The sequence below is a fragment of the Dermacentor albipictus genome, chromosome 6 (genome assembly GCF_038994185.2).
Source record: "Dermacentor albipictus isolate Rhodes 1998 colony chromosome 6, USDA_Dalb.pri_finalv2, whole genome shotgun sequence".
NCBI lineage: Eukaryota > Metazoa > Arthropoda > Arachnida > Ixodida > Ixodidae > Dermacentor > Dermacentor albipictus.
Window position 1 is genome coordinate 115,491,488 of NC_091826.1, and position 22,660 is coordinate 115,514,147.

The following is a 22,660-nucleotide window of genomic DNA, read 5'->3' on the forward strand; positions in this document are numbered from 1 at the left end:
GCGGCCCTCGCAGTGCAACATATCGCCACGCCTTTCCCGCTTCAGTTTTGGCGGCGGACTGCATGCAAACCGCAGCGATTTTGGCGTATCCAACGCATGTTGTCCGGCAACAGAGTGTCTTCAGCCAAATCCAATCTAGCTTTCGGCTCAGCAAAAGCCAGCCGTTTCATGTCCACTTGCCCGTGCGGGCAGCAGATATATCTTTTAAACACCATGTCCTCTTGGAGTAACGAGGAGGTTTTTTTTATTTTGCGTTTCTCGTTGAGCAGTTCCCGGCTTTGTGGGACTCGAGTCGGAATGATAATGATAACACTCTGGCTGAGAGTGTAGCTGGTCGGTCTGCTCTGCCGTCGGCTATGGCAGTCCGCCGCGTGGATGTGCTCTGCGCCGGACCGGACCGCGGCGGGCCGTGACGTCGCATCAGGACCGATCGGCCCGCAGACTTGGTCCTTCGTGTGGATCGGCCTTTACCGGCGCGCACGATTGGCCTAAGCCGCGCCGACGTGCGCAGCCGCGGGGCCCGGCTGCGTTTTTGATGACGTCAAAATTACGACACGCTCCTGCCAATCATCTTGCAACCGAGTACGTCGTCTGGTAGCCGAACGCGACGAGCGGTGTGAAGTGGGAGCGATCGTACGCTCGTTACGAGACCGGCTTCGCGGGGCAGGTCTGATGGACTAGACTGGATCCAAACGGCGGCTGCGGCCACGGAACGGCACGCTCGCATCCAATTCTCTACTTCGAGAAAATGGCGATTGCGATGGGAGCTTCGGTCGTTGCGTTGGCATTGCGTAAGGAGTAAGAAAAGCGGTTGGAGGTGCGAAAAGCGTTCGAAGAGATGACAGAAAGCGAATTCCGGCGTCGCCTTCGTTTCTCGAGACAAACAGCGCGTTGGTTGTACGGTAAACTCGACCCCATCAGCGGGTGCCAGCGAGCCAGTGTAATGTTGTTGTTGCCTCTTGAAAAGTGCGCGACTGCTCCCGTCGGTTACATATTTTATTTTCCTCGCTGTGCGCAACACCACCTAGGGACCACGCAGCGAAACTAATAGTTATAAATTGTCATAGTCATACGTATTACTATTTGAGAACGTCTTTAAGCTTGAGAAGAAAAAATGCATTTTTTAATATAAAGATTTTATTAATTGTGAGACGAGAAATATTTCATTTTGAAGTACATTTTCTGCAAGCAGACGACAAACCAGGGAAGTAAACTTACGGGGAGTTCGCCGCTTTCCACTTGGCTGCTCTCTCCCTCCCGTTCTCACAAATTTTGCATACTGCCCAATTTGTGACGCTGCAGCAAGTGAACAAAACGCGTATCGAACAAAGATCTCGGATCGCGCTCCCGTTAACAGCATTTCCGCAACGGTTTTCGTGTAGAAAACGCCGGCGTGTGACGTCGTGGTCGATATTAAGTGTAAATGGAACTCAGCGTGCGTCGGAGCCCTGAATTTACTAGGAAACGTAATTTTCAATGAATATACACTAATAGTTATTTTGCGCATACTCAAACAGACAACTAACATCGGTGGTTTCCTTATGGCCTGCAATCCGCAGTTGTTGTTTCTCAGGTCGCATTTTACGGGGGCTCCGTTGGAGATAAGCTCTTGGAGTTTGTATACGCCTGGGTGGAGATGTAAACTGAAGACGTTGTCCAGCGACGCCGCCTGCATAGGAGCAGTGGGAGCCCCGGAGCAGGCGTAGAACCAGGGTGCCGATGAGGACACGTAGTCGAAGCCGGTAATTAATCATCACTAAGAACCGCCAATAAGCAGGCGTCTATATTCCGTCTAACAAGTCGTTCGCAGCACTGTGGAAGCTGCAGGACTCCTTAGCCAATAGAAAACTCGAATGCCCTTCGAGGTGCGTCCATCCGCGCCGCATTGTCTGCTCAGCGGCTGTCGAATTCGCGCTATACGACGTGCATCCGCGCAAAGGCCCTATAGCATGTGATGTGTCTCCGTAATGTGTCGTGAGCTAAGCAAAAAAGAAAAAAAACATGCTCGCTCATCCTGCCACGAATCGCACAGTTACGCCCGGAACCGTATTGCGTTGCGCAAATGTATTATTGCGCCTGCGTACGCCTGCGTACGTATTGCGCCTCGTACCTTCGGCAGCGCTGCGAACGACTTGCGAGATGGAATGTAGCTGTTCTGTGAGACGGGGCTAATACAGCTTAGCTGTCTTTGTTGCGTCATTCGCTCAGATTAGCACGCATCAGCGAAGAATTTTGGGCGCGTCTGTCCGCGCCCGTCCTCCCTGAGACGCCATCGGTGCACCTACAGAACACGAGAAATAAACCAAGCCGACGTATAGTCTGCTGCTCCACTAAGTCGGCTCTGTCAGTTAGCGAGGGTAGCGTTCCTGACTTCCGGCATCTGCACTTACGTTCCCGCCGAGCGGATGCGTGCAAATACATCGGTCTGAGCGGAGCAGACGGCGACCGCGCAGCGGCAACGCGCACACAACGCTCACGGCTGGCTGCCCGCTCCATCGGCTGTGTAGCGGAGCGTGGAAAGCGCTGCGAGTCCTGTGGACTCGCTCTGCTACGATCATTTTCGGCGATAGTATCGCCTCGCCCAACAAGCGCGCGCTGATTGGCTCGTAGAGCAAAATGGGATGAGACGATTCGCTAGCGGAGCACTACGTCACGCAAAGGCGATAGTATCGCCCAAGGGATCACCCCACAATACGTCACCAGCGTGCGTCCACTTGGCTTCTTTCTCGTTTTGCAGACAAGCTGAATGCGCGGCCGCTCGTGTCCTTGCAAGACGCACGCATCAAAGATGCGAAATTCATGTACTTCTGTGCAATTCCTCAAAGCGTCGAATATGACCGTAGCGAATTATAAGTCAGAGTTAAAACTATCTATTACGACAGCCGCCATACAAGACCCGAGCTGAAGTTAGTTGCAAGGACTACTGCGTTAGAACGCACACAGTGGCGAGCAGGGATAAAACTCGTGCAGCTTCCTCAACTGAGGCTGCCGACAACGAGGGTTGAACGCAGGTGACCTGTACGCTGGCGATACTTTCGCGAGCGTTGTGGCCGAGCTTCTTGATTGTAGCATTGAGGAAACAGGTCCGTTGTCGGTATTTGCAATTTCCTTAGTGTCAAAAGTCGTCTCGTGGGACATACTCTTAAAACGGTTGCACCTTCGGGGTGTATATTTGGCCCACAACAATAATTGTCACCTGCCTTGCTTACGTTTCCTTTCTTGAAAACTCGGCGCTCGCTGCTTTCCTGTCGAGAATGCTGTGTCACAGTGATAACGCGCAAGCCGTTCGTGACTGGGAAGTACCGGACTCGCAGCGTTAAACAAAGGAAACACGGGCAAGACAGATGACGATTATTGTTGCGGGACAAGGTAAGCCCCAAAGGGTGTAATTTTTTTAAGTGTGTAAGACACGATGGTATTTGAATCGTAATTGTAGCTAAATTTCGTAGTTGCTTTTCGTAGACAAGGCTTGAAAGAAAGCGTCTGATAAACGGTCTTGTGCACTCACCTGGACTGCGGTCACCTGAGCTTCGTTCGTAAGAAACAGAGCTGTCTCCCGACGGAGTCGTGTAGTCTGTCACATGCACAGATTAAAGAAAGTGAAGCGTCCGATTTAGAATAGCCACTAAAATGAATTCTGGGGTATTGCGTGTCAAAACCACAATCTGATTATGAAGCACACAGTAGTGAGGCGGATCTCCAAATCCACTTCTCACCACCTGGGGTTCTCTAATGCGAACACAATGCACCTTACGCAAAAGCCTTAGTAATCCGCCCCAGCACAACACCATAGCCACTCAGCTACACCGTAAAATCAGTTTACGGCCCTTGGAGCGTATCTTGTCGCCGAGCAATAATCGTCAGCTGTGTTGCTTCCACTTCCTCTCTCGAAAACTCTGTGCTTGCTACTTTCCTGCCAAGAACGCTACGTCACGCTGAAAACGCGCGTGCCATTAGCGACACGGAAGTACCGGACAGCATCATTAATGACACGAAAAGCACGCGAGATAGATTACGATCATTTTGGGGGGACAATATATGCACCAAATGACACAAAGTTTTTTTTAACGCACTGTCCGTGGTGGGTGAGTAGCTACCAGTAACAGACAGCAGGCGTGCAAAAAACATTTGTGTGTAGGCTGCCTACGCCTAAGTACCAGTGTCATACCGTGAGGTCGCATGAGGCCGCGTTGCGAAAACGTGCACACCAAAGAAGTAAATGCTAATTAAATACTAATTCAGCCGAGAACGAGAAAGGGAAACGAAGCGCCCGATTTTTTTTATTATCAAGCCCATCAAGCCAACCGATAATGAAGCTAAGAAAAGCTTATATAAGGTTATTTATAGCCTTAATTGAAATGTAGAAATAAAGCCAAAGCGAAGTGAAAATAAACGATAAAACAAACTTGCCATGGGTGGAAGCCGAACCCACATTACGCATGCGTTGCCCCAAAAATTGTGCTACGTCGGCGGCTGTTCCCACGTCCATATCCCTGGGTATTTATGCATGTGTACAAGATGTAACTCTGGGAGTGTTGGCCGGCTCCATTCATGGCCCTGGTGGCAGTTGTGGAAGATCCGTTTCACCGATGACGTCACGTAGCTTATGCTGGCAATGAGAACAGCGCGAACAATCCTTTGTTCCTTTCTTCGCTCCGTTGGTGGCGCTGCTTCAAGTCCAGATAACGATCATTTTACCGCACAAGCGCCTCTTGCCTGAATCTCCCGCATGTTTCCGGTAACAGAATGTAAAGAAAACTAGATCATCGTTCGAAAGGGCTCATGGGTGTCACTGAAAGAAACACTTAAAGGAAACCTTAAAGGAAACCTTAAAGAAAACTATGGTTTAAGATGTACTCGTAAATTACGCTGCTATAATATCTGGTGTTTCTTTCTTCTTTTTTTTTTTAGACAATACACAATTTTTTTTAAAATTGCATGTGCCAGATAACATAATTGTAGTCCTCGAGCTGCAGGTATACCGAAAGAGGCGGACAATCTTTGCACGAAGAAATCGAAATGCATGATTGACTTATCAACCAAAATGCATTATTTAAATGTTTAGTTCATTACTTTGCTGCACATAATGCAAATTACGAATAGCAGCCGATAAGTTCACGAGCCGTATCGACTAGGAATTAATTTTGAGAATGACACCAGTTTCGAAATATTCGGTCCCAATGGTACTTTTGTGCTTCAGTGCATAAAACGGCAGCGTGCGCAGAAATTGAGAGGAACAATAGCGTATTGTTAGCGCAAGTTTCACGCCGCCCGTCTCGAAACCTGCGCGATCCTCCAAATCCATTCCAACCGAATGTGCCTTGGAAGTTCACCAGCTAGAATTCGAGAACTGCAATCTGTACCGTCAAGTAATTAACTGAAATAAGTCAATTGGTGATGTTTCCTTATTCGTCGATTATGCATTTCAATTTCTCGTCCGAGTAGTGTCCGCCGCTACGAGCCGTCAAGCACAAAGACTACAATTGCGCTGTTCTGGCTAAGGGGATTTTTAAAAGTTCTCGACGGTCTGAGGAAAAAGTTACGCCGTATTAAAAAGAAAACGCTCTCACCGCGAGAGTCGTCTCGGTACGCCAGGAAAGCCGCAATATCGAAAGACGAGTGGCGACACCTCCTTGGAGAACCGACATCAGCTGACCGTGACGTAAGATAAATTGACGTCGCGTGCTTGGCCCATAGCTCTTATCGGGAGAATTCGACTACATTGTATGCTGCAAATTTATTTATTTAAATTCATTCGTCTCTTGTGTAGCGTCATTCTAACTTGAGAGTGTACTCATCACACCTTTTAAAACTCGTGCAGGTTGACGCCAACGCTTCCCCGCGTAACATTTCACATTGCACGTCCAATTGAGAGCAGCGGTGGATTAAAATAGCTGTCTGTCATACAAGGTGCGCCAACTAACGTTAGCCAAGCAATTAAAAGGTAAAAAAAAAGTAAAGACATGGTGCAAGATACGATTTTAAGGCCTATATATGGTGATCGGTCGTACGACCTACGACAACGGAACGCTGCAGGTTTTATAATCGTTCCTTCCTCCCTGATTTATTTCATATTTTTTCTTCTTAGAAGAGCTTGCCTAACGTTAGCTGGGACACGTGGCACAAAAGTCGTTCTCATCGACTCAATCCGTTCATTACGACACCCCATGAGCCAGCGGCCGCATAGAAAAACGGCGCTACCTTCATATCCTCAATAAAGAGAAACACCCGCCGTGGTTGCTCAGTGGCTATGGTGTTGGGCTGCTGAGCACGAGGTCACGGGATCGAATCCCGGCCACGGCGGCCGCATTTCGATGGGGGCGAAAACACCCGTGTACTTAGATTTAGATGCACGTTAAAGAACCCCAGGTGGTCGAAATTTCCGGAGTCCTCTACTACGGCGTGCCCCATAATCAGAAAGTGGTTTTGACACGTAAAACCCCATAATTTAATTTTAATTAAAAAGAAACACTTTCTTAAACAGCGACAACCATGCGCCTTGTCTTTGGCTGCGGCTGCAGTCCGCACTACGAGGCGAGCGTGCGGGCTCACGTAGAAAATCACATGGGAGGCGTACGTGGCTGTTGCGAAAGACGGGTTTGCATGTGACTTACCATGAGCTTCGGAGTGATCTGCGAAGACAGATAAAACGAAGACATCTTGTAAGAGGGCTCATTCTGGCCAATCTATACTTCAACTTTGACTGGGCACTGACTTATCATGCGTTTTTCATAGACGTGACGCTCTTATCAATAGACACACTGGTATGGCAGCGTCTTGTCGAATAACTATCAAATCAAATAGGTGGCCCACGCACTGAACGCCTTCCAGAATAACAACTGCGTTTAGAAGTAAAACAAAGTATTCCAAAAAAAAAAGAAACGACAGGACCAATCGAGGGTCGTCACTTGAAAAGACAAAGTCGACGCACGTGGTGGGTTAAATGAATATATGACTAAATGTTAGTTATATCTCTCTATTCTCTCTCTTACGTTCATCATCCACTCGTTTCGTATCTTATTCATATCGTATTTCACGCGCAGTTACGTCGACCTCATCTTGTTTAGCGTCGACACTTAATTGACCTTTTCCGTTTTTCTTTTCTTTTTACCAAGAGACCAGGGGAGGTATTCTGTAAGAGTCCACCTAGTGAACGACTTCTGGTGAAGTGCTGAATTGCTGTGGCGTCTGGTTGCTGCGGATGCGCGGCCCAGCCCAGCCAATGAGATCTTCAACAGCAGAATAAATGGACATGTCCACTAGGTGAACTCTTACAGAATAACCCCCGTGTAGGCTGACCTCGGAGGTAATGCAGTCTATGGTGACTAATTCTCGGCTATATTGGCAACTAATTTTCGCTTCTTGTGGACGCCGCGGCGAAGCCACTTTCCAGGCACCATTGCCTCGCGCGAGCGCTGCTTTGTACACGTGAACTCGTACCGTTACCTAAATGTATGCCGAACTTTGCCTCAACGTGCTTATATCTGCGGCGGTGCACTCTTTACAGTTGTATAGTGCAGTGTGTAATTGTTTACTGTGGTTACGCCCGTACGGCTAATTCTACCCACTATTCGACTAATTTTCGTTTTTTGTCTCACTAAGACCTACATTTCGATACATACAGACTCGCTACGACGCTTTGGTGACGCACACATACCGTTCTCTCACTTTTTTGGGGGGGGGGGGGCGAAGTGATTATAAGGTAACCATATCTCGCATATGCCAACGCCATGTGCCGAAGTTGCTGCTGCTGTTCTGCCTTATACATGTGAAAGAGTTCCGTAACGCGGACCCACCTTAAGCAGGCCGGTGTTTACATTACGTGGAAGAAAAACACTAAGGAGAGGCCATTAATAGTACAACAAGCTCGTGCTTGGTAGTTTAACGTCCCCACTTAACCACTAGGGCAGATAGGCGTCACATAAGATGTCAGTTCCAACCAGTTTGCTCAGTCGAAAGATGCAGTTGTTTGGTTGCTGACTAAAAACCTCAGCGACAGGAGCACGTCAAGGCGCATCAATGCCTTATGCAGAAGGCCCTGCCAACGCACCGAACATCTTCCCCCCAAAAATTTCGCTTTTTTACCACATGTCAGCTTTTCATTAGCTCCAACGTTAGGTCTTCCTTATTCAACTGCAAAATGATTGGAACAGGTGTTAAAAAGGGACAATTACGTCTGCAAGAGTGCACGGATGAGCTAGTTTCCTTGGCAAAATGCCATTTTTAAATTATGGGGCTTTACGCGCGAAAACCACGAGATGATCATAGCGCACGCCGTAGTGAGCGACTCCGGAAATTTGGACCGCCTCTGTCTCTTTAACGTGTACCTAAATATAAGTACACGGGTGTTTTCGCATTTCGCCTCCATCGAAACGCGGCCGCTGTGGTCGCGCTACCTCCCGCTCAGCATCCCAACATCATAGCCACTAAGCAACCACGGTGAGTTCATGCTATTTTTCAACTCATGGACGAGCCAACAGACGAGACAGGGAAGAGCGTAACAAGACAGAACAGAGCAAGACAAGACAGAGAAGTTGATAGCCAGTGCCAGCACTCACAAAATATCGTACGCTAGAATTCTTGGTACTAAGAAATTCCAGCGAATCCTGACACTAGAGTTGTTAGGGAAGGTTGGCCGGCCAACAGCAAAGAGCACTTAAGAACAAAAATTTCTGTGAATACGAGCGCAGATCGCTACACTGTCTCGTCTGCCCTGCTGTTTTGTCTCTGCATCGAAGAATAGAGCTAGGGATAAGGCTGACCGGCGTTCGTAGCAAAGTCTTGCCTCCGAGTGTGCGGCCAGCTGCCGCCGCGGTAAGGTCATTCCTAAGGTCCGTAGATAAAGCAAGTTTAGAAAGTAGCGACGCTCATTGTTCATTGCGCCGTCCTTCTCGCTTTCGCACTTACTCTCTTCTACTTAATTCGAGTCTGTTACTGGAGCATTGCTTACCCGTTATGTGTCTGCGAGGCTTGTGTTGGCTGGTGCTGTAAGAGGCTTCGTCTAAAACGTGGATATGGCTACACAAATAACGCGTTCTTAAAGCAAAATATTCAAGAAAGGTGCTCATTCACCCATATTGCATCTTCCAATGAAGGTTACTCACCTACAATACATAACCAAGCAAAGAAAAGCAAGAAAACGACAAACTGTTCCAAAGCACGCACGAATCTTGTCGTCTGTCTTCCTACTTTAGCGGCCCGCGGATACTTCTTAGGTTTTATATAATTGTACATGCAATAACAAGTTCTCATACTTAGACAAAATATGTTATTGTGTAATAATAATGATAAAACAGCTTTTTACGTGCTATTTTCGTAGAAAATGAATCATTGGGACACACGGAACGGTGCTTGACAGGCGCTTCTTCAAGGTGTCCTGGCTCTCCGAGAACGATGCCAATCCGAAGTCACAATATATTGCCATTCCCATGCATACCGCAGCGCAGAAGCGCCAGATTTCCCTCGAGTGAACGAGAGGAAAGGAGGTTAACCGAGGCGCCCGATTTTTATTAATCACATTCTTACTGAAGGATGAAAGAAGAGAAAGGAAGAAGACCGCGAGACGCTGGCTGCTGCGTGTTGTTGGTGGTCAGCCATCTTAACTACTCTGAGTCGTCTTGTATAAATATTGTAAATACAGTCTTCCTATACTCCCAATATCCCCGTAACAGTATCATGAGAAGCCAGCAAACAAAGACGGCAAGGACAACATAGGGGAAATTGCTTGCACTTACTAATTGAATTAAATAAGTGATAAATTAAGAGCCATGAAAGTGGAAGGAAAAACAACTTGCCGTATAGGTGGGGAACGCTCCCACGTCTTCGCATTACGCGTGCGATGCTCTAACCAATTCTCAATAGAAGAAGGGGAATGTTTGGTGTGAGTGATCACGCCGAATAGAAACATGCATGCTTTGGTAGAAATAAATCACATATAGAATTACCAATTGCTTAGTTCAAAGTATAAGATACACTACAGGAGGAAGAATAATGCGTGGTGTCCAACTGTAGCAACGTTGATATCTCGCCGCTTACTTGGTGTCGAAAAGAGGCGCGCGGGCCCATGTCTCGAAAGCGATCTGCGAAAGTGGCTCAGTGCGACGTGTGCTGAAGCTCTGTGAACGTTGTGTTCTCGCCGCTTCGTAGGCGCTGAGGCGAGAGGCATCATGGAATTCGCTCGCTGCTGCGGGCGCCATCTTGAAAGCGCTCGTCTCACGGGACGGACGGACGGAAAGATGTTTATCTCGTTTGGTAAGCACAGAAATGCTTACGCATTTTAAAGCATGCAGATCGCTCGCAAATGTGACAGTCGGTTTATGCGAAGCCGCTGGTAAACAGGCGAGACAAAATGGCGCCTCTCGACAAGAGAGGGGCAGCGCACTTCGCCGAAGAAATCACCCGCAACCTTCAGCCGAGATGGAGGAGAAACGCGACACAGTGCCGCAAATCACCACAGCATCTAAACCCGATGCCCGTGGCCTCCGCCGTGGCGATCTCGGAGGTAACCTGTCGCGCGAAAGCACGTTCGTCTCAAAGGGCCAGATGGCGCTAGCAGAAGTATGCTACCGATTGCGGCCGCACATTCCTCCGAACACGAAAGTAAGTTCCGAAGAAATCTAATCGCCTTAACGAAAAAAAAAACCGTGCGCTTGATTGCGCGTGTCTGCTGCCAAGAGGATATCCAGATTACGTTTCTCGTTTATAGTTGCGCAATCACGCAGAGAACAGAGCCGACCACCGACACATATGTAGGGGTAGCACGGATATCTACTCACATAAGGCGACCCCTTACAGGCGTGTTGTCCCATTTTGTGCTAATGGGCAAGACAGCAGCTGCAGCCACGGAAAGCATCAAAGAGGGCTCGCTAAAAAAGCAAGAAACTATCTGGGGCGCCCTTGAAATCTCGACACACTTGCATACCACGACTAAGAAATGACAGCCTTTATCTCCTTCATCGTTAGAAAAGATCGCGGGAAAACAGTTGTGAGAGGGTGAAGCTAAGTGATCCCCCTAAATGAATTGCCTTTCGCAGTGCGAATCGCGCGTACTTCACGCTGCAGTTTAATGCGAACAATCTGCAGCTACAAAGGCACTCACCCATGGTTTTCGGTCTCGGTTCGCAGGGACGATAGGTACGAAGCAGGCTGTGTGATAATCTGGCCTGGTATCAAGAACCCAAGGGGCCTATTCACGTGGTAGACTTGATTATGACAGTTGACGCCACGCAGATATTCAAGAAGAAGAAGGCGATGTTCGTGAACCTTGACACGTACCCACTACCGAGGAGAGATCATTGGCTCTATTATTGACATACATGGCGGCTCCGCGGCCGCCATTATCCACTATGTTGACTCTCTGATTGGCTGTCGAGAGCTCATGTGCCTTGAAGTTTGTGTCCAGAAACGAAACTTTTGCAGGCAATTTTGCGTTTTCATCAAGAGGACGAAACGTGACGTGGAGCTGCTAATTTTATCGACTGACTGTTTTTCTGGTCCTTGGCAGCGGTATTGCGAGTTTAGCGCTTTAAACAGAAAACAAGCGCTAGCGTGCAGAAGCACGTGCAATTCACCTGCAACTTCGCGAATATGCGGTGGTGCAGCCGCCATGCCAGACTGCTGATTCGCTGAAGGAATATCCCGTGAGGAGAGCCATTTCGTAAACCTCAATTTGACGTTCCATTGCGTTGAGCTGGGTTGCCGTTGCAGACATGTTCCGCCATAATTTGTAGTGAAACGAGCCACGCGAATTATGCTAATGGGCGGCCATATGCAATGGCGTTCGAGAGGCATGCGTATTTTCCCCGTCGTTCGGGGGCGATGAAAATTTTTTGTTCATAACGCGTCCTCATAGCATTTGTATCCCTCTCGAGTGCTGGTGGCATTTGTGTTTTGGCCATCGTTTCTGTTAGAAAGAGGCGTTTGTTTGAAATAACATTGGTTGAAGATTACAACCCTCCTGCGAGTCTTTGCACCTTTTTCTGCTGCGCTCACATAGTAATCAAGAATAAGGAATTGTTTGATTATCGGAGGTTATGACAACGGCACTTTTTCAATTATAAAAATACATGTACCCAAGGCGGCGCCTTGAAGTTTCCTGACGCGGTGCGGTTAAGCAGCGAAGTGAACGATAGATGGCAGCGCCAGAGCTTGCGTCGGGTTACCAGATACTTCCGGCGCGCGCAACGCTATCGGTGACATTCGGCCACTTCTCAGCCAGCCGAGTGGGGCTGAGTCACTTGCGTTTCACGAGAAAACCATAGCGCGGCCCTGAACGTGCGCTCATCACCACTGCTAGGTCACGTGTGGTGCCTCAAAGTAGAAAACGAGCGCGTTCGCGTCATTAAACAATGACTCATTCCATGTCCCGGAGACAGGCATCGTAGCTAATGAAGCAGAAGACGGCTTGTACGCAGCAGACGACGGAAGCGAGAAGCGCTTTCGACGGAACAATCGTACGCTTTGAGCTAGCCGCTTTATTTTCAATAAGCAGGAAAACTATTGTGCTTTATCATGCAGGTTGGGTTCACTGCCTTCATTTTATTTTCTTATAGGCACAACATCAAGTTTGTGTCACGTTACGAAAGCAAAACGGACCCATCAGCGTCATTTTGTACGCATCGCGGCTACGTCACGGCTCGAATAAAATGGCGTAATGTCCAGCGTAGCGGCTCATGAATCAGGTGACAGGCGGATATAACAAGTTGCAGTTTCGCCCGAAAGGCGAAGCATCGATTGCGATAGCAAATTAGTAGACAGCCATAATAAGTAAAGATATATAGTTTCATCGGTACTATAAACTTGTGAACACTCTGTTACTAACCAAATTAAGAAGCATGGTGTCATCGCGCACGGGCAAACATGCATACATCAGACTCGATGACCGCGGACACTCGCTGTCAGAGTGCTGGCATGAGGAAGCGCGGCAGCAGCAGGAGCGACCGAAGCAACCTTCGTGCTGTCTATCGCTTCAAGGCAAACTGAGCGGTGACGACATAGCACACGCAAAGGTACGAGCTGTCGGCCTATCTATACTGTGCTCCCAAAGTAGAAATCGCTTACAAGATAAAGCTCGCGCGACCGCGCGCGGCTGCTGAAGTAGTGCATTGCGTCCCCTGCTTCCCCTCCCCCCGGTGCCTTGCGCGCGACGGAAGACGGCGCGCTTCCTTCCCGCTTTCCTCCCTTGCGCACGCGACGTTGAGCCGCTATCGTCGGTTCAACCTCGCCCGCTCTCACTCGCACACAAAGCGTACGGCTCGCGGAGACGGTGTTATCGCCCTTGGACTTCTACGGAACATCACGGCGACCGCAAAGTGCGCTTGGGGTGTCGATGTAGATGCTGTCGAAATAATAATAATTTATCAAATCCATAATTGGTGCAAAGAAAGCAATAACGATGCGTAATTCTCGAGTCGCCCTGAACTGAATCTAAACTATCACAATAATAAAAAATCGAAGGATATCTCCTACTTTAGAGATTTGAGAGTACAAACAATTTCCAATAGGGGAGAGAGAAATTCCTTTATAACAAAAAGAGTGCAGATCCAACGCACACCTTGGAAGCTTCCGAGAAGCGGTTCATCAAATACTATTATTTCATGCACTCTCGCGCACCCTTACTACGGTATCTGAAAGGGGCGGCCACCATCTGAAAGAGTTAATTGGATTTGGCAGCGAGAGAAGTATACGTGCAATGGTAACGTGATGATTAGAGCATCGCGCGGCTGTGCTGGGATACCAAAATTACACACCACCATCGGGCATGTAATTGAATTTTCATGCGAAAGCACTGTATGCCCCATTAGGCGAAAATCCGTCGTAGTCGGCGCGACCGAAATATGGTAGCAACAATGCCCGCAGGCGCAATGAGCCCAAACCACACGTCAAAGAAAAGTATCAGACAGATGTCAAATTCCTCAGGGAGGTTGCTTTATCCAAGGTAAATTAATGGCTTTGCAAAGAGAACTTGTAAAATTTCTGTTGGGTAGGAATAAAACCTGGGCCTCCGGGGTGTGAGAGCAGCACGCTTCCCCGAAGCCGTAGAGGCATTTTTTAGTAGCACGAGCATCGAGTGATACTCTTGTTTCTTGCGCACCACTAGCGATTCACCTCCTGAGATGACTGGGCACGAAATTCAACATAAATCAGGAAAAAAAATTTAAAAAAATAGTACAGTAGAAAATGCATGGGTTTCATTGTAGATAAATCAGAGCATAAGTTTAGTTATCAGTTGAGTTACTGAAATGTCTGGAATAATTAGAATTAAATAGAAATCACTGATGCATCATCATCATCAGCCTGGTTACGCCCGCTGCAGGGCAAAGGTCTCTCCCATACTTCTCCAACTACCCCGGTCATGTACTAATCGTCCCTGCAAACATCTTAATGTCATCCGCCTACCTACCTTTCTGCCACCTTCTACGCTTTGGAATCCAGTCCGTAACCCTTAATGACCATCGGTTATCTTCCCTCCTCATTACATCTCCTGCCCATGCCCATTTCTTTTTCTTGATTTCAACTAAGATGTCATTAACTCTCGTTTGTTCCTTCACCCGATCTTCTCTTTTCCTATCCCTTAACGTTACACCCAACATTCTTCTTTCCATTGTTCCTTGCGTCGTCCTCAATTTAAGTAGAACCCTTTTCGTAAGCCTCCAGGTTTCTGCCCCGTACATGAGTACTGGTAAAACACAGCTGTTATACACTTTTCTCTTCAGGGATAATGGCAACCTGCTGTTCATGATCTGAGAATTCCTGCCAAACGCACCCCAGCCCATTCTTATCCTCCTGATTATTTCCGTCTCATGATCCGGATCCGCCGTCACTACCTGCCCCAAGTAGGTGTATTCCCTTACGACTTCCAGTACCTCGCTGCCTATTGTAAATTGCTGTTCTCTTCCGAGACTGTTAAACATTACTTTAGTTTCCTGCAGATTAATTTTTAGACCCACTCTTCTGCTTTGCCTCTCCAGGTCAGTGAGCATGCATTGCATTTGGTCCCCTGAGTTACTAAGCAAGGCAATATCATCAGCGAATCGCAAGTTACTAAGGTACTCTCCATTAACTTTTATCCCCAATTCTTCCCAATCCAGGTCTCTGAATACATCCTGTAAACATGCTGTGAATAGCATTGGAGAGATCGTATCTCCCTGCCTAACGCCTTTCTTTATTGGGATTTCTCATTCTCATTCTCATTCTTCTGATTATTTCAGTCTCATGATCCGGATCCGCGGTCACTACCTGTCCTCAGTAGATGTATTCCCTTACTACTTCCAGTGCCTTGCTGCCTATCGTAAACTGCTGTTCTCTTCCGAGACTGTTAAACATTAGTTTTCTGAAGATTAATTTTTAGACCCACCCTTCTATTTTGCCTCTCCATGGTTAAAAGGGTAAACAAAAACCCGGGGCACTTCGCCGACCAAATAAAGATTTAAAAGAAAAGAAGACATTTCGGCTCCCACACAGGAGCCTTGTTCACAGGTAAAATAATGCTCACAGGTCAGTGAGCATGCATTGCAATTCGTCCCCTGAGTTACTAAGCAAGGCAATATCATCAGCCAATAGAAAGTTCCTAAGGTATTCTCCATTAACTCTTATCCCCAATTCTTCCCAATCCAGGTCTCTGAATACCTCTTGTAAACACGCTGTGAATAGCATTGGCGAGATCGTATCTCCCTGCCTGACGCCTCTCTTTATTGGGATTTTATTGCTTTCTTTGTGGAGGACTACGGTGACTGTCGAGCCGCTATAGATATATTCCAGTATTTTTACACACGGCTCGTCTACACCCTGATTCCGTAATGCCTCTATGACTTCTGAGGTTTCAACTGAATCAAACGCTTTCTCGTAATCAATGAAAGCTATATATAAGGGTTGGTTATATTCCGTACATTTCTCTATCAACTGATTGATAGTGTGAATATAGTCTATTGTTGAGTAGCCTTTACGGAATCCTGCCTGGTCCTTTGGTTGACAGAAGTCTAAGGTGTTCCTGATTCTATTTGCGATTACCTTAGTCAATACTTTGTAGGCAACTGACAGTAAGCTGACTGGCCTATAATTTTTCAAGTTTTTGGCGTCCTCTTTCTTATGCATTAGGATTATGTTAGCGTTCTCCCAAGGTTCCGGTACGCTCGCAGTCATGAGGCATTGCGTATACAGGGTGGCCAGTTTTCCTAGAACAATCTGCCCGCCATCCTTCAACAAATTTGCAGTGATCTGATCCTCCCCAGCTGCCTTCCCCCTTTGCATAGTTCCCAAAGCTTTCTTTACTTCTTCCGGCGTTACTTGTAGGATTTCAAATTCCTCTAGACTATTCTCTCTTCCATTACCATCCTGGGTGCCATTGGTACTGTATAAATCTCTATAGAACTCCTCAGCCACTTGAACTATCTCAACCATATTAGTAATGATATTGCCGGCTATGTCTCTTAACGCATACATCTGATTCTTGCCAATTCCTAGTTTCTTCTTCACTGTTTTTAGGCTTCCTCCGTTCCTGAGAGCATGTTCAATTCTATGCATATTATACTTCCTTATGTCAGCTGTCTTACGCTTGTTGATTAACTTCGAAAGTTCTGCCAGTTCTATTCTGGCTGTAAGGTTAGAGGCTTTCATATATTGGCGTTTCTTGATCAGATCTTTCGTCTCCTGCGACAGCTTACTGGTATCCTGTCTAACGGAGTTACCGCCGACTTCTATTGCACACTCCTTAACGATGCCCACAAGATTGTCGTTCATTGCTTCAACACTAAGGTCCTCTTCCCGAGTTAAAGCCGAATACCTGTTCTGCAGCTTGATCTGGAATTCCTCTATTTTCCCTCTTACCGCTAACTCATTGATCGGCTTCTTATGTGCCAGTTTCTTCCGTTCCCTCCTCAAGCCTAGGCTAATTCGAATTCTTACCATCCTATGGTCACTGCAGCGCACCTTGCCGAGCACGTCCACATCTTGTATGATGCCAGGATTAGCGCAGAGTATAAAGTCTGTTTCATTTCTAGTCTCGCCATTCGGGCTCCTCCAAGTCCACTTTCGGCTATCCCGCTTGCGGAGGAAGGTATTCATTATCCGCATATTATTCTGTTCTGCAAACTGTAGTAATAACTCTCCCCTGCTATCCCTAGAGCCTATGTCATATTCCACCCTCTGACTTGTCTCCAGCCGGCTTCTTGCCTACCCTGGCATTGAAGTCGCCCATCAGTATAGTGTATTTTGTTTTCACTTTACCCATCGCCGATTCCACGTCTTCATAGAAGCTTTCGACTTCGTGGTCATTATGACTGGAGGTAGGGGCGTAGACCTGTACGACCTTGAATTTGTACCCCTTATTAAGTTTCACAACAAGACCTGCCACTCTCTCGTATAATACTGTAGAATTGATGTATGTTACCAGCTATATCCTTATTAATCAGGAATCCGACTCCTAGTTCTCGTCTCTCCGCTAAGCCCCGGTAGCACAGGACATGCCCGCTTTTTAGCACTGTATATGCTTCTTTCGTCCTTCTAATTTCACTGAGCCCTATTATATCCCATTTACTGCACTCTAATTCCTCCAATAGCACTGCTTGACTCGCCTCATTAGATAACGTTCTAGCGTTAAACGTTGCCAGGTTCAGATTCCAATGGTTCAGATTCCAAATCACTGATTACCGGACACCAAAGCACGGAATCGTAGACTTTAGAGACTGGCCACGTGAGCGCGACCTTGCTGAAATTCCTGGAAACTCGGATGTAGAAAGCGGAAGTAATGACGTCGCAAGAAGGTGGCATCACAATGACGCAAGAAGGTGACATGATATTTAACCGGCTAATTGACAAAAAATAGTTGCCTGGCTCAGACTGAACATCTGCCTAGCGTAGCGGATGTGACGTCACTCCCTCCTTTCTCGCTTCTCCTTTCCCGGCGCTCAACTGCTCGCTTGCTCCCAACAGCTGCGCGTGCGCATTGCATGCTCTGATGTTAGCACCGGAGAGGGCGCGTAAGGTGCGCTTCGTGCGCCGCTCGCTAGAGGGCCACGTCCCGCCACCTGGCGGGCGCTGCCTCCTTCGCTCCTTGCCCGCATAGCGTGCCAGGGGAAAGGCGTTCGCTCGCTTAACGTAAAGAACACCAATACCGAGGTGCGAGTGACACTAAGACACACCTAAATCAAAGATTAGGTTCATGTACCATTTTTTCTTTTATTGACATGGTATTTAGTACAATGAATAAAATTATGTATGCACAGAAACTATTTAGAACAATATAGGCACCAGGTGGTCATAAGCGATCACAGGTATACGGACAGTACGTACAAAAGAAAAACGTCGCACAAGGGAACATCTCCTATAAAAACAAGAACTTGTAAGAAGTTAAGCACCATATCAAAAGTTGATACCAATCCGGCTCGCATTCTTCGCGATTGTAAATGTCCTTTAAGTGCGTAATCATTTGAACGAAATGCGATATTGAGGAACTTGTTCTTTCTGCATTTTGGTCTTGCATACGAGTTTTCCATAGACTATAGATGCAGGCATGCAGGTATGCATGGTACATCATCACAGGGATCAACAAGATATCATATACTGCGGCAATTTAGACCAAAATGTTTTTGCAAATTTCTGTGGAAGACATCCCAGGATAAAATCTTGACACTTTTAGTCAAGTCCTGCATAACGTCCTTCGCGTAAGCGGTGTGTTATCGGCTCAGCCCACACCGCTTACAAGAGTACTTTCGAGCTATAATCATGCATGGCAAAAAGCGGCCGACCCGCTGCTCACGGCTGTATGCGGCCGATGAGCAAACGCGACGTTTATGTCCAGCCCTGCAAATTTGGCGCCCAAAGAGTTGAGAGAGCGTTTACAAAGGAAAAGCTGAAGCGGTGAGCGAGATGCTGTGAGAGAGAAAGAAAAGCGAAAGGAAGAAAGTAGAGAACAAGAAAGTAGAGAACAAGAAGACTGAAAAAATAAGGCGCCTTTATTTTAACCTGTATGCGTTGCTTTGATGGCGGAGGAGGAGGTAAGACTGCGCCGGTGGTCGAGGCGTTATCTGTCGGCGACAACTATCGTCATATATATTTGTACCCGCGACGTTATGCGACTGTGTTCGTGTTGGGCAGTCATCTGCCCGCGACGATGAACGCTCTCGGTGATCTCAGTGATGTTCAATTCCACCGATGTTACCTGAAATTGCAAGAAGTCGGCGCAACTTCGACAACTCGTGGGAGTGCGACCACAGTGTGACAATCAGCAGCGCTGAGCCTCCATGTGCGCTCGATTGTCGGGCCCTAGAGCGTGTGCCGTATAGCTGCGAACCAGTGGTCGATTCGGTAGGCTGATTTTTGCTTCCCACACTACTAATTGCTTAATTTCTGCCACTACATTATTATGAGCCGCCAGATAACGAATCCCGGCGATTTAAACATATGAACGTGCTGTACTTTGCTGTAGTTTTGGCTTGTGAAGTAGCTATACCTGCAGGCGTATAGTTCCATTTCGGTTTCCTCAAATTGCATTTTCGCTAGCCACATTTTTTCCTGCGTAGCCGGGCGTCCTTTGGTTGAAATTTCACGAGAGCTTGCATTTTATGGCACCGCTAGTCATCGGGCGTAGCATTTCTAACCATGAAATCTTCAGCTTTTTTTTTTATCCCTTCGTGGACTTTGTGAAATGAATTCATTGCATTTCGTAGTTTAGGTTTCTCGAACGACGGTATTATTTTGAACCATCTTCTGGTTTAAGCACTTTTCTTTGTGCAATGTGTAGATATGCGAGGGTCTCTGGCTTTCCTGTTCAATGCGTCGAGTTCACTAGAATTCAAAGCCCAATTTAGCGCGAAGCTTGCTCGACGCGAAAATAATGATTTAACTCCGACGCCGCAGCAGCACCGAAGTGTCGAATTGCGGTAGAACCAGAATTTGCCACAATATATCTTGCAGAGGAGCAGTAAGCTTGTTACTTGTAGAAGGGGCGAAGTTCTAGGCCACTGGCAAAATTTCAACGGCGCGATATCTCAAGTCGAGCTTGCAGTTTTGAAGTTTTATTGCAGACTGAAAATTTTGTGTACTTCAGTACTTGCATCGTTTTATACCACAGCATCGGTAAGCGAAAATCAGGCCCACAATGGCTGTTCATTGCAGTGAGCAAAGATCATATGCTTTTGATGAAACACGAAGAAAAAGCTGATATTTTGCCAGCACAAAAATGAGGTGGGGTGCAGAAAGAGAAAAGTATTGACAATATTGCTCGCATTCGGATAATATTGAAGCACTTGCACATGCTGTACTGTTACTACAGATAGACACACACTCAACGGACATCTCACACATTTCTGCTGATTTCACAAGAGCGGAAAGTCACTGGGTTTAGGCGAGTGTAAATGAATGGAAGTGCAGATTAATGCCAGTAAGTGTAAGGGACATTAAAGAGTACCCCCCATTGCCAGCTGACAATGTGGAAGAATTAGTTATTACCTGCAAGTGTGGAGAGATATGACTGCGAAATAAGCCATAAGCCCAAGCACATTGAGTTGATTTCGAAGAGGACAAGAATATGCGGAATGTGTTTCTGCAGAACGTGGAGAACACAAGTGAGCATATTTTTCTCGCTTTAGTTACTTTCTCAGAGCATTACGTGTGTTCTATTGTCATGACTTCGATCATTTGTTTACACTAGGTATGCGCTCACTGTATTCAGATTAAGTAGGTACGGATTTATATGCTAATAATTGCAGTTAAATTTCAAATACAGAGCTGTAACTTGAAAGGTCCAACACCCCATTGGCATATCGTTCACAATCTCTTGTGAGTTATGCACATGTGAAGTGTGATATAGAATGCTCTGCTTTCTGTAGTAAATTATCGACACCTACTTTTATAACGTTACAATGAATAGGCGGGCGTGTTGGTTGAGCATGAACTGATGTGAAAGGAGCGAAGGCCACGACGGACAAAGAGAAGCACATACACAGGGTGCCTTTTTTACTTCCAACAATGTTTATTCAAGTAAAAGTGCCACAATTTTATCCAAGGAGCGCTATCACAGTTCATCTGGGCACATTCGCGTTCAGGTAAAGCAGTTATTTTTGCGATAATGAGATTGATGCAACACTCACGCACCTATCACTTGCCTCATTGATCCTTTTGGCGTCAATTATTAAGCGAACGTATGTGTCACGGCTTCCGACCACCGCAGCACAGGCGTGAAAATTTGGCTTACATTTGCAATATTTACAATGAATTGCTAGGTGGCCCTCTCTCTCTCCTTTCTAACATTGTTTTGGTGTTGGCTCGGCCAGTTACTCAGGCGCTGCTCGGTTTGGCCCGCGTACTTTCTACCACATGACAAAGGAAGTTCATAAAAGAATCCTGCCTCACAATCGACGTATTTGTTTTCCTCATTTGTGACACAGGCCAGTGGCTTGTGAAAAAGGATTGGCCATTCGGCAGAGCCTTGAAATCTTGCACGGGGCAGAAAACTCTGCCTTGCCTCAGCTCGCTTGTCAATCTTCAAATTATCCGGCATGCAGTGTATGTCGGGTATAACGGCTACCTTTCTTTTTCGCAAGGTCGCTCCCCGGCCAGTTGGCGAGTTCGCGACTTTAGGATTTTTTCTTATATAAAAACTAGCGCAAGTTGTGGGTAGCCTGCCTCTTCTAGTCGTTCAATCTGCTTAAGAAAACTCTTCGCAGCTCGCTGCGGACAGGACTTCTTGACAGCATTCAGCAGGTACATGTTAGAAATATTGCAGTTCGCTAGCTTGACTATAGATTGACTAGACTAGCTTGACTGAATTGTCCGTCGTCGTCTCCGCGCCTTCAGAACAGATCAGTATTATAATGCTGACATGTGCTCTTGGAGGAAGGAGGGACAAAGATAGGAAGACAGGCAGGTTAGCCAGTGTAAATACCTCTGCTGGGAAAAGGGTATAAGGGGAATGAATGGAGTGGAAAACTTTATTGGCTCTTTTAAGGTTTTAGCGGGTCGAGGCCGAAGTGTTCATTCTTGAAGCTTGGGTCCTCTTCAGCCATGGATGGGCCCCTAGTCCAGGGCTCCACTGAGCCGGGCCGCCTCGCACGCGTGCGCTATTAGAGCTCTTTGAGCCTCTAGCTCGCGGCTGGTGAGCCAGCTCTCCCATTGCTCAGCACTTGGTGTTTTGTGTTTGTGGAATGCCTGGTTTCTTTTACACTCCCATGTAATGTGGTATAATGTTGGTTTAGCTCCACACCACGGACAGGTTGCGCTATACTGCGTAGGGAACATCCTACTTAGTATGTGTAAGTTTGGGAAGGAGCCCGTTTGCAGTCTCCGCCATCCTGCGGCCTCCTCCTTTGTTAATGCTTTATGTGGTGGGGGATATTGATATCTTAGCCCCTTATAGAGGTTTAAGAGCTCTGAATAGCTGTTCCCGCAGTTGATCTGTGGCTCCCCTGGGGCCACAGGGGAATGAGCCATTTTCCGAAACTATAGCGCGGAATGGTGGAAAATAAGTTTAACGACACTAAGTTTCTTATTAAGGGGAAAAAAGGACCGAGCGAGAAATCGCGGAAGCTTTTTTTATCAAAAGATTGGCGGCCAACTGCGTCAGCAAGCCATGTATATTTCTGAGTGACGATGAGATTTGGTTTCTCGGAGGTTTTCTTTGGGTCTATAAAGTTTCAGAGGGACGAAGAAGAAGAGAACACAAAAT

The 22,660-nt window shown here is 47.0% G+C and overlaps 1 protein-coding gene across 5 annotated transcripts in view; it reads right to left on the bottom strand.

The window, feature by feature from the left end:
* The window catches only part of LOC135908321 (uncharacterized), a 129,636-nt gene extending 118,390 nt beyond the window's left edge, over nucleotides 1–11,246 (bottom strand). The window contains exons 1-3 of one of the 5 annotated variants that reach the window (XM_065440080.2): nucleotides 11,099–11,246; nucleotides 6,615–6,632; nucleotides 3,509–3,574 (exon numbers count right to left, since the gene is read on the bottom strand). In XM_065440080.2, the coding sequence (XP_065296152.1) occupies nucleotides 3,509–3,574; nucleotides 6,615–6,632; nucleotides 11,099–11,102 (88 nt within the window). In that variant the 5' untranslated portion in view covers nucleotides 11,103–11,246. The remainder of the gene's footprint in view (nucleotides 1–3,508; nucleotides 3,575–6,614; nucleotides 6,633–11,098) is intronic. The other 4 variants (XM_065440078.1, XM_065440081.2, XM_065440082.2 and 1 more) reach the window with 4 other exon arrangements.
* Nucleotides 11,247–22,660: the final 11,414 nt, after the last annotated feature.